This window comes from Sinocyclocheilus grahami, unplaced genomic scaffold, assembly GCF_001515645.1.
Source record: "Sinocyclocheilus grahami isolate Dianchi unplaced genomic scaffold, SAMN03320097.WGS_v1.1 scaffold383.1, whole genome shotgun sequence".
Classification (NCBI taxonomy): Eukaryota; Metazoa; Chordata; class Actinopteri; order Cypriniformes; family Cyprinidae; genus Sinocyclocheilus; species Sinocyclocheilus grahami.
The window spans coordinates 943949-957152 of record NW_015505562.1 but is presented as its reverse complement, the minus strand read 5'-3'; the positions used below and the strand labels follow the sequence as shown (position 1 = coordinate 957152).

Below are 13204 nucleotides of genomic sequence, written 5' to 3'. Positions count from 1 at the left end.
TTCCTCAATGGAAAGCATATTTACACTGTTTGAATCGTTCCCTGTCCCCTATAAAGTGCACTACGTGCCACGTTCACTGTACAGAAAACACTAATTCTGTGGACAAGTGACCGATTTCAGCCGCAGCTTCAGCATCTATTTTATAGTGTAGGGGGTGGGCGATTCGGATTCTAGAGCGCATTTGATTGGACAGAAAGTTTGATGAGAAGCTGAAGTACGATGTGACTTTGAATGCTTATATCTTCTAAATGTGAATTTTGTCACTGTTTTGGAGCACACTGCCTTATAGATAACCTTAAGACTAACATATTGATACTAACACCCAAAAAACTTTAATTTTGATTTCATGGGGACTTTAATTATCTTTCTTGACTCATTATTTGATTGGTTGCCAAATGTTAAACTCAATGTGAAGTGACATTCACAACTCATTTTCTTTCCATAATCTGATTCCAGGATATTCAACGAGAAAAAAATGGAGGGTGGGACTTTGTTTAATCAATTGGGAACTGATTTGGATTGGGAAAAGTAGGTGTTGCCAGAATGGAGAGCATCTGTGGGGACAAGCGAAAAGTGAAGCCATATCTGAGGTGAATCGAGTCAAATTGAAATCAAGTCAACATGATTTCAGTATGAATTTTACACATAATTGGATTAAAAATGTTTGTAAGTTGATAATTGGATGTCGCTGACTTAACCAAGATGAGGTCACGTGTCAATTATTTAGCATGTTGCTGCAAAATCTTTTGTTTCACATACTAAACAAAACGGGGAGTGTTAAGTATGTAGTAAGCTAGTATTTTATTTCGAACACAGCCCATTTACCTCATCATATCTGAGACTTCTGAGTCCAAATCCTGCTGGTATAGAGAGTTGCAGGGATGACATATATTTGCAGGTCAAAACTTAGAAACAAGTTAGCATTTTAGCACTTCCGCTTCCATCGTCAATGGATTTTGTGAATGGACTTTTGGTTAAATGCCTAAAATAAGCTCTGGAAGTGTAAGAGCCTATTTTCAGCAATAATCCAAAAACCAATGGCAAAGTTCTATTGGTCATACTAACATTTGGGTTGGCCTGCAAAAACACATCATCACTCTATTCTGTCTGCTTTTCTCATGTGATGCATTATGACTGTTACTGATTCTAGTAAACAGTTTATTTTCTTTATACTGTACTGTTTTTATTTGATAATGAATTCATATATCATCTGAACACAGTGGTGCAAACAAACATGTCATGGGCTACATTAACAAATACACCTTTAAAATGGCATGTTTACCCAAGGTCTCCGCTACTAAATCCCTGATTCTAGAGAATGGCTCTCTGCACTTGCAATTATCAAATATATAGCCAAACGTGTCAGATCCTAACAAGCATCACCAGATTGCTCTAACAGTAACCAGCTGTATTTCTCCTGCCGTTCTTCAGAAGAATTAATAAAGGGGGCTTTTCTACAAGAAACCACCAAAACTCTGGGGTGCAAGCTATTGCCTCTCTGAAGTGCTACCTTCCAAAAGGAAGACGGTTGCTTATGCAAAGCTTTTCCTGAAGGCTTTTTAATGCTCCCCTGCCACATGTGAAGAGCTCTTCGTTAAATCCATTCGGATCGGACCGGCTTCCGTCCTCTAGGAGGAGCCATGCGGCGAAACCGTAGACTCCTAAACACGAGGCCCGCGCTCATCCGCCTCTCTCGCCGATAATCGCTGGCTCATCGTCTTTGCACCTCGTGCCCGGGAAGACGTGATTTTTCTCCAGGAAGGTTGTTCTGCTTCGCACATGTGTTCAAGAATTGTAGTTCCACTTCCTCTTTTCGTTTAATATTTACTTCCTGTCTGTTAAAGCCAAAGCAGCATCAATCTCGTTTAGGTGTCTTTCATTTCAGTCGCTCGTTTTTAATTTTACACAGGAACTGGACCGTTCTTTGAGTGTGTTTCAAGTGTTGTTAGGCTGCTCACGATCTTCTTCTGAGGTCCAACGATCGTCCCACCGACTTTCTTGAAGTCCCTGTGTGTCAGAGAGGAGAGAGAGAGACAGTGACGACGGGTAATATAGCGCTCACGGTTTGACATACGGTGACATTAATGACAAGCCCGCAGCGGCGATCTGCCTTAGACCGCTTGTGTCAGTCATGTAGGCCGAAGTATTCCAGGAGGACACCATGCTGCCATACGCATACAATAAGCTGAGGAGCTGGACTCGTGACAGACTTTGTGTTATAACTTAAACACTGGGCTGATTTACAGCTTCCTGTGATGAGAAATTGGAGTAGCTGCTTCATCGGTTATTTCTACTGTAATTTGAAAGGAACAGCACTGTCAGGGTTACCCCAGAGGGAAAAAGAACGACATTTTTCATTTAATGAGATCCATGCAACAGCTGACAGGAGCTTGCATTATTTACAATCGTGGATAGACTCTCCAGACTTACCATATGGATGAGTTCATCCCGTGTGCACATATCCGACCTGGTCTCATAGGAAAAACGTGACTCTACATGCGTAAAATGCGTCGCTGCAGGTACTGTCGCTGTAGTTCACAGGTGAAATGAACAGCAGTGGTGCTAAAAAAGCTGTTTACTTTCCCTGCGACAAGGTTATGAGGAGTAATGAGTAAAATTTGTTCTGTTCAAATAAAGTTATTGCATGGGTTCAGAATATACACTATTGTTCAAATAAGTCTCTTATGCTAACCGAGGCTGCATTCATTTGATAAAAAATACGGTAAAATCTGTAAAATTGCGAAATATTATAAAATTAAAATGTTTTCTATATATACAGTTGTGCTCATAAGTTTACATACCCCTTGCAGAATATGCAAATATGTTAATAATTTAAACAAAATAAGAGAGGTCATGAAAATTGCATGTTATTTTTTATTTAGTACTGTCCTGAAAAAGCTACAAATATTATAAAATTAAAATGTTTTCTATATATACAGTTGTGCTCATAAGTTTACATACCCCTTGCAGAATATGCAAATATGTTAATAATTTAAACAAAATAAGAGAGGTCATGAAAATTGCTTGTTATTTTTTTATTTAGTACTGTCCTGAAAAAGCTATTTTACATAACAGATGTTTATATATACCCCACAAGGTATATATTTTCTGTTTTGTGATAGTTGTTCATGAGTCCTGCGTTGGTCCTGAGCAGTTCAACTGCCTGCTGTTCTTCAGAAAAATCCCCTAGCTCCTGCACATTCTTTGGTTTTCCAGCATCTTCTGCATATTTTAACCTTTTCCAAAAGTGACTGTATGATTTTGAGATCCATCTTTTCACACTGAGGACAACTGAGGGACTCGTATGCAACTATTACAGAAGGTTTGAACAGAATGGCTCTTAATGCATGGGTTTTCCTTCTGGAGCATTGGTAAGCATTTGAACCTTCTGTAATAGTTGCATACGAGTCCCTCAGTTGTCCTCAGTGTGAAACGATGGGTCTGAAAATCATACAGTCACTTTTGGAAAAGGTTCAAATATGCAGAAGATGCTGGAAAACCAAAGAATGTGCAGGAGCTGGGGGATATTTCTGAAGAACAGCAGGCAGTTGAACTGCTCAGGACCAACTTATGAACAACTATCACAAAACAGAAAAACAGTCGTGGATCATCCAGGAAATGACACACAGTATTAAGATTCAAAGGTATGTAAACTTTTGAACGGGTCATTTGTATACATTGTTATAATTTTTTTCTTGTGGTGTATATATAAACGTGATTATGTGAAATAGCTTATTCAGGACAGTACTAAATAAAAAAAATAACTTGCAATTTTCATGAGCTCTCTTATTTTGTTAAAATTATTAACATATTTGCATATTCTGCAATGGGTATGTAAACTTATGAGCTGTATATAAAAATAAAAAAATGTCTTGTGATGCAAAGCTGAATTTTCGGCATCATTACTCCAGTCTTTAGTGTCACATGATTCTTCAGAAATCATTCAAATATGCTGAATTGCTGCTCAAGAAACATTTCTTATTATCATGTTGAAAACGATAAGAACAGAATTGATCTGAAACAGAAACTTTTGTAATAGTATTGTAACTTTCAATTGAATATAAATAAAATAATACAGAAATAAGTATTATTTCTTAAAAAAAAAACACTTTTGGATGTGTGATTAAAATAATTATTGGATATTAATATTTTGGATTAAAATAATGAATATTGTAGTTGCATATTTGTTTAATTTAAATATGTCACAACAATAATAATAATAATAATAATAATAATAATCTAATTTAAACATAAAATATTTGGTCAAACTAACAGTTTATAATATTTGTGCCAGGCCAGTGGAATTATTGGCAGGACAGGCAAAAGTTAAAACAGATTTTTAATTTTGGCCAACTATCCAGAAACAAATGTTTTGTTGTAAATCTATTTTAAGACCTACAGCCAGAGCTTGCGTTTTGGGTTTGACCCACTCTCTGTAGTGGTCTCTTCTCTGGTTGAATTTTAGGTATACAATTATATTTAATTAGGATGAAAAAATTATTCCTGTATGTGGTATTTAAGTCACTAGATTATTATTTGTTGACATGCTTGACTTGTTTAGCCTTGATAAGGCCTCCTCTGTATAAAATAAAATTCAACTCAATGGACATTTCTACTGGAAACTGCAGCAATTTGTACTGCCTATTTCAGGTTTTACAAAAACTCATATTAAGTCACGTTTTTCCCATTAGATCCGACAGTACATTGCAAAAATGTGGCAAACCAATCACTTTAATGTACACCTCAAATACAGAAGCTTTTGCAAAACAACAACAACAAAAAATCTTTTTTCTTAGTATTGTCAGATCAAGGGATGCAAAAGCTGTGCAGTGAAGATCATTATAGCATATTAGTGCAAGCAGGTTTAAGTTATAATCTAAGTTACAATCTATGCACACCTCAGGCACGAGTTCTGTTAGAAACCCTTCTAGAAGGTGCAGCAGCAATTTAGTCCTGATCTGGACATGAGCGCAAGCAAAAGCTTGAGGGAGCAGCCAGTAACAGAAAAGCTACGATCAGAACCCACCATCCAGTCTCTAAGCTTTAAAGTGTTGTAATTCCCATGGACGGCTCCCACTCAGGGCACGTGGCTGCTGGTCTGACTTCAGTCAGACAGATTCTATGGGCAGAATACAGCTTTAGATCGACTGACACACAGGTTGTTTATCGTCAATGCACTGACATCAGCCAAACAAACGCTCACAATGTCAATCAAGACAGGCCTGCAACATTTCTGTGTGGCAAAAGTCGTTTGATCTACTACAGAGTCAAATTCAAGCTTCAATATAGCAGATTTAACAAATTCAGAGGCATGTTGTCTGTAATGCTAATTAAAATGCAAGGATACATTGTGATTGCAAACAGCTGAAATCAAGAAGTAACTGCTATACCATTATAACAGCTGTAAGAAAACAGAAATGCAAACTAGTCTGGTCAAATCATTTTCTTTTTATAAAAAATCCATTACAAAAAAGAAGTATATTTCAAGGTCTTTTTAGTAGTAAAGCCCCAGTGTTTTCCAAAATATACTTTATGTAGTAAGTATACTAAAATCAATGTACTAGTAGTACACTTGAAAGTGTACAATTTCAATACGTCTTGGACTAATTTGGTTGAATTTTTAGTTTATTGTTTATACTATAACAGTAGGCAATGAGTATACAACTAATTTACATCTAAGTTCTTCTTTTTTGTAACGATTCTGTGAACTGTACTTCAAGTAAACTTAGGGGTACTGTTAGTTTACTAGCTATACTGTATGTCTAACTCACTTTTTAGTTTATAAAAGAAACTTTGAAGTATACACTCAGTAAACCAGTTTAATAGTTTGTATAGTTACTACTTGTACATTTTCTTTCAGTGAACTAAAAATCATACTTATAGTTTACACACACCATAAAATAATGAATAATAAAATGATCCAAATGTCGATCTGTTTCTGTGTAGGTTAATAGCATGGTGTACAAAAAGATCAAGTTTAGTTCCACCCATGTCGTATTTTACTCTAAACTATTGCACCCAAAGCTGACTTGTTATTATAGACTTGAACATGTAAGTTTATCAGGAGGTAAAACATATGCTGGAGTACCTAAACGAAGCCAATATGTGTAGAAATAATAATAATAATAATAATAATAATAGGCCACTCTATCAAAAGAGTAAACATAATTACAAGCCAAGCATACTTAGAATACTAAATTATAGAGATTAAGCGGCTTTCACACAGGACGCGGAAAGCGGTCAAAGTTCAAAATTGTTCAACTTTTGCAGCTGGCTCTGTGACGATTACCCGCGCGGCCAGTAGATACGGGGCGTCCAAATAGAACTCCCGGTAAAAGTTTTGATAATTTCGCCGTGGCTAGCGTAGCGCAAATCACTTTGTATCTCAGCGCCCAGTGAATATAAATCACAATTATAGGCCAAATATACTTGGACTTTTCTGTATACTTCTCAGTATAAACTAAGTATACTTAAGTATAGGCCTCTTTGATAAGTACATAAAAGACTGAAAATATATACTCTTATATTATTTATTTAATTTCATTTTTCCCCCCCTGAAGTATACTAAACAAAACACACATGAAAAAAAAAACTGGAGCTTTGTTTTAAGTGACAATTTATAACTTATTTACTATATAATATGAAAAAAAGTGTCATTTGAATTCTATTAACTTCCATTTTTCAAAGAAAATGTGTTGTTTTACCAGAAATATCTCAACAAGACACAAGAAAGTATAACTATTGCATGCTGCCTGCTATATCAATTCAGATTTATCTACAGTTTTAATGCGACTTGTGCTAAACAAGGAAAAACCTTCAATGATAGAATAAAGAGCCTAACGTTCTGCACAATTTCACATGAAATTGCAGTAAGAGGCCAAACATCTGGTAAACTTACTATATCCCCAACAACAACACAACCAAGGTAAAGTGATAAGTGACTGAATCATCAATAATGATCTATCTCTTGCGATTCTTCATCTTCCTGGTAGACCCATTAAACACCAATAGCTTATTTAAATTTGAACTATTTTGTGAAGCAATTTTTGAGGTGTCAATCTTTATCTTTATTGAAGGCTCTCAGATTGGTGCAGTACTGCTGAACAGACCAATATAAATTCTCATGCTGGTGCAATGCTGGTCTTTTGGTCATTTTCTTTTTTTTTTGGTTTTTATGCTCGTTAGTGTTTACTTGTCAATGGTTAGTATTGCTTAATGTTGGTGTGCTTTTACTTCGGTGCTTATTTATGTGGTTAAATTCTGGTTAATATGCTGTCTAGAACTGATTTGGTGCTGGATTTAGCCTGGTTAGTAGTGGCAGTGGTGTAATGTAACAAAGTAATAATACTTCGTTACAGTACTTAAGTATTTTTTGGGGAGTATCTGTACTTTACTTAAGTTTTTATATTTCAGCCAACTTTTACTTTTACTCCACTACATTTCCTAATTAAAATGCATACTTTTACTCCGATACATTTCCCCGAAGCATATTCGTTATTTACTACAAAATAGTCAGAAGTCAGAAGCACACGGACTGCAGGAAAGCAGGTTTGACGAATCAGTGGTCTGGCGCTTTTAAGTTAGACTTCTAAAAATTGGCTATAGTAGGCTCACCAAATCACACACAGAGTGCACGCACGTTGATTTATTAATCTATTAAAACTCAAAATTCCAGCCATTCTAAATTGTAGACGGCAAAAATGCTAAAATATATTTATATAATTTAATTTATTTAACAATCTATATCACACAAAGAGTACCGTTTTTCAGCATGAACACATATAATAATCATCTTATACAAGTTCAATAAAGCAATAAGTGACTTACATTTTAGACATAATATTGCTTGTTTTTGCTGAATTTTGCTAACGAAAATAGTTCCAAACAAAGATCACAGCACTGTTTTGCGTCTCTGAGCAATGGACGGTGTTTACTTATTGAAGGAATCAGCTTTTTGAATGAATCAGTTGAATAAATGATTCAGTGATTCACTCATTAACACAGTCAAATGCTTTGGTTCTGAATGAATCAGTCGTTTGAATGAATCGGTTGAATCTCAATGACTCACTCATTAACAGTCACTTGCTGTCACCTACTGGCGGTTTTAATTTAACATTTCGACTATTTTTTCATGTTTTAAATTCAAATATCAGGATTCGTTTTATGTTAAAAACAAAACATTAGGCATATTAATGCATCTGTAACTGCAGTTTAAATGTATCCATGTCCCCTCTGAGATACATAAACTGTAAGTACATCGAAATGCTATTTCAGATGCAGATTCCAGAAATGTTTTCTTATGTTGGAATGAAAGACACTAGTACCGGATGAAGTGTTTCTTATTCTTACCCTAAAAACACAAAATGGAAAAAAGAGTTAAAACTGAACACAATCTTGCTACTCAAGCTGTGTATGAAATTTTTTTATATATATATTTATTTGCTTCTTTTCCGTTTTGCACTTACTTTTACTTTCAATACTTAAGTACGTTTAAGATAAAAAAAATACTTTTCGTATTTAAGTACAATAAATATCACATACTTTAAGACTTTTATTCGAGTAATATTCTAAACGATGACTTCAACTTCTACCAAAGTCATTTTCTGGTAAGATATCTGTACTTTCACTTGAGTATGGCTTTCAGGTACTTTATACACCACTGAGTAGTGGTTTATTCTGGTGTGGTTTCGCTTTGGCTGGTTAGTGATGGTTTGATGTTGGCTTAGTTGATGGATGCTGTTTACCAGCAAAACTTATAAGTTATATATATATATATATATATATATATATAATGGTGATCTTGGTATTTTCAGCAGTTAAAGCATATAAATCAACATATTTGCCCTTAAAATTCACAAACATAACTCTGTGGTCAGTCAAAGAGTGGTGGTGTCCACTCACTACCGAAGGCCAAACACTGAGAGACGAACTGCATGTTAAATAACCCAATCTGGGTCATGGATGAGGGTCGCTATTTGCATGCGATTATTTACGCTGACATCTGAACAAAATATAACCGCAAGCAGGCTTAATTACAGACTGCTGAGTGTTTAGATGTTTAGTCCTAAGGGTAACATGCAGCACAGCACTGCCACTGTTCCCAGACCGGCCCTTTGATCATTCTCAAGTTATGAATGTCAAATTATTTACATTGTCAAATACCCCGTCATTGGAATCGAAAAGTGGTTTTAGGAGATGCTAACCAGGCAAGGCAAGGTTCCTAATCAACATCTACAAAGCATTTCCCATAAATGCAGACCCATACTCTGGAGCAGAATAGGGTCTATATTATTAGAAATTTGTTTGACTCAGGGGAATGTGCCCAACTCAAGCCGTTAGATTGCTTCCAAGACTGGGGATTATAGGAGGACAGCACTTTTATTTTTGGCAAAAGAGGTTTTGTTTTTCTGCTTCTTCCATTTATTGGATTACAATAGAAGAAAACATTACTAAAGCACTGTCACTGGAGATTAATAACAAATGTAATGGCCACCTTTAAAGGATTAGCCAACGCTGGGCTTCATTTACTGGAAACTGATCTGTAAATACATTTGTCATCGTCTTCTGCATTGGTTTTAAACTGTTTTATGCCAGCAAACTTAAATTATATCACTTGTCTTTTGCCTTGGACTGAAAAGTACAGAATGCTAACCCTTAAGCACAGGGACAATTCTAATAGAAGAATTACCAAATAAGGGAATAAACACATCAAAACTGACGATAAAAAAAAAATCCCTTTTTTTGTTTCATGGAAGAAATAATATCATTTGGGTCTAAACAACAAGCATATTCGACTGTTCCTTCAAAACTGATGATATGCACAGTATAAACAAAAGTATGTTTGCACTTATGATTGTTCACAAAAATACACTTCCATTCAAAAGTTTGGAATAATTAAGACTTTTTTAATGTTGCTGAAAGGCTGCATATATTTGATAAAAACATACAGTACAAATGGCAATATTGTGGAATATTATTACAATTTAAAATAACTGTTTTCCAATATATTTGAAAATGTAATTAATTTAAAATAAATTATTTTATTCAGCAAGGATGCATTAAATTGATGAAATGTAAAGACATTTATAATGTAAATGTATAATGTAACTTTTGAATTTTTTTGTAAATAACCGAGCACCAAATCATCATATTATAATGATTTCTGAAGGATCATGTGACACTGAATACTGGAGTAATGATGCTGAAAATTCAGCTTTGCAACACAGGAATAAATTACATTTTAAAGTATATTAATATAGAAAACTGTTATTTTTAATTGTAATAATATTTCACAATGTAACTGTAAAACTATATAGTTTTAACTGTATTTTTAATCAAATAAATGCAGCATTAGTGGGAGTAAGAGACTTCTTTTGAAAACATTAAAAAATTGTTATGATTCCAAACTTTTGACCGGTAGTGTAGATTTTAGTTTTATAATAGAAAAAAAGAAAAAGGCTGTATAGTAAAATACTCTTACTCTGCTGAGGTTTTAGCCAGTGTATCACAGGAGCTGTAGCTGACCCCACGGAATGCATCTTTACAGGGCAACGTCCTCGCACTCTCCAGCCAATCACCCATTGTGTGAAAGGAAGTGATGTCAGTGCTGGTCCTGTCCAGAAGCAGATTCACTGGTCTGAGAAGAGATGAAAAACAGAGAATGCACTGTTAGTTGAATTGTGAATATTAAAGTATTTGTTTGTGCAGCCCAACAGAACTGAAGCACAAGTAACTTTCATTTGCAGAATACTTTTGTAGAACTAATACACAACAGCTTTTTAAGAGATCACAACTCGCTGATGCTGAAAAAAATACAACACTGAAGTTGTGGCCGTCTGCAATTCCCATCACGTTTGACAAATGTCATTTACGGAGAAAACAAGCTTATAAAAGTGCAAGCAAAGGCTAAACACAAAGGCCTTCAAACCCGATATGCAAGCTTGCATCCAAGGTCTCCATACGGAAATACCTGCAGAGAAGTGGGACTGATTCTCTCCATCTGTGTTATGGCAAGCATTCCGTAGGAAGAAAGCAATACATTTAGGAATGTTTATTCGAATACACAGACATCTCTGTTTCTGATGACTTCCCATTGTTCACATTCCAATACTAGTTTCCATTGTTTATTGCATGGGTAAAAGGCTACCTTATTAACCAACGCATTTATAGACCTACACAAAAATACAGTATATATAAGTGAAGTTTAATTAGCTACTCAATTAAATGAACACACTTTTAACATGTTACTGGCAGATACAGTATGGAAATGTTTATATGCAATCCATTTATGCCCACATTAAAAACATACTATAGTAATTTATAGTAAAAACTATAGTGTTTTTGAACCATACTATAGTAAAGTACTTGAATTAATGTGTTGTGGTAATTCTAATTCTAGGTGCTGTGGTAATATAACAACTATAGTAATATAAACAAATTACTTTACCCAATACTGTACTAAGTTTTCTACAACTCTAGGGTATATTATACTACAATACACTACAGTTTACTGTAGTAAAAACTAAAGTATACTACAGTATTTATTACAGTTTATCAGTTCACTATAGTTAATACTACAGTATGCTGTAGCATTCATTAACAAAGTGTTGTAAATACTATAATATATACAGTCTAATACACTTTACTATAGTGTGGTTCAAAAACACTATAAAATGTACTATAAATTACTATAATATTTTTTTTCATGTGGGTGGGAAAATATGGACATTTTATAACGTAATCACATTGAGTTGCCCTCTAAAAACAACATTATGAAAGCAATTCCAGATTGTGAAAGTGTCAAACAAAACATTTTAATGATACATCTAAAATTAATTAAAAACAATTCAAAAACTAAAATTAATTTAAAAATAACTGAATAAAAAAAATGCATTCCTTGCATACAAAATTCAATTTAAATGTGACTCTTAAAATATAGCCTGTTTAAAATCATCCTAATACTAATATACAATTAGAACTAAATATTAGAGAAAGATATTTAGGTAGTTCTTAAAGGTACTGATATCCAGAGGTCTTCATTTGAGGTCTCTGCAGTTTCTGACAACCAATGTATGGACATGCTAGATAAAATATAGATGTTATAAATACAAGTGATCATTTCACAGCATCTGAAATCCACAATTCAGGTCCAATAGCACCTGATTGAAACCAGGGGAACAGACACAAATGAGATTACAATTCCTTTGGGAACTGATATTTATATTCATGTAAATAAACAAATTAAGATAGCAGGAAGTGGACTCAGATCCACATGTTCCCAGTGTTCCATTACTGTGTGATGAAAATAAAAGAATAATGTACACTGAGTTGACTGGAAAAGAATGCTGAATGGATCCAAGTTACTTGGCAAACAGGATCAGTAAGTGCTGACACAGCTCATTGAATAGAGCGGTCTGCAAGTACTGCACCGATGCACTCAGGATCTTTAGAAATCCTTTTCTAATGTCAGGAGAGAGTGGTTGAAGTTTATTTTTAACAATGTCTTTGATCGTTTTAGTCTTACCTTCACAGTTGGAGCAGCACATTTATGTGCCAGTTGTTTCGTGAACCTTTCTAAACGTGATGCAGCTTTGTTAAAAGACTGTTATATTTAAGGATGGGACAGCGAAGATTACATTAACATCACTTAACTTAACTGACTTAACATCACTGACTTAACATCAAACCTGCAGCTTGTAACTATGTGCACAGCACTGCTGTATCTAATTTCACAAGCAAGTTTACATTTAGTCTTAAAGGTACAGCAAGTACCAAATGAAACCGAAAACAAAACAAAACAAGCAAAACAAAGCAAAGTAAAGCAAAGCAAAACAACAAAATCACAGAACAGAAAACAGCACTAAAAAACACAGCACACAAAACACAAAGCAAAGCATAACCCCCCCAAAAAGCAAAACAAACAGTTAATAATAAACAGTAAAAAAACAAACAAAAAAAACAAACAATTAATTTCATTAAACTTGTCAGAGAAAACTAAATTCTAAACTTAATTATGGCACATAAAAACAGTAAATAAAACGTATTTTATAACCCTTTTAATTAAATGGGTTCTATCTTTTTTTTTTATTAATTAATTAATTAATTAATTAATTAATTAATTAATTAATTAATTAATTAATTAATTAATTAATTAATTAATTAATTAATTAATTAATTAATTAATTAATTAATTAATTAATTAATT

General features: G+C 34.1%; 1 protein-coding gene across 1 annotated transcript in view; it reads right to left on the bottom strand.

The window, feature by feature from the left end:
- Positions 1–353: 353 nt before the first annotated feature.
- Positions 354–13204, bottom strand: part of epha3 (eph receptor A3) — a 161386-nt gene continuing 148535 nt past the window's right edge. Inside the window, exons 14-15 of the mRNA XM_016231088.1 lie at positions 10481–10636; positions 354–2007 (exon numbers count right to left, since the gene is read on the bottom strand). Of these exons, the coding sequence (XP_016086574.1) occupies positions 1902–2007; positions 10481–10636 (262 nt within the window). The 3' untranslated portion in view covers positions 354–1901. The remainder of the gene's footprint in view (positions 2008–10480; positions 10637–13204) is intronic.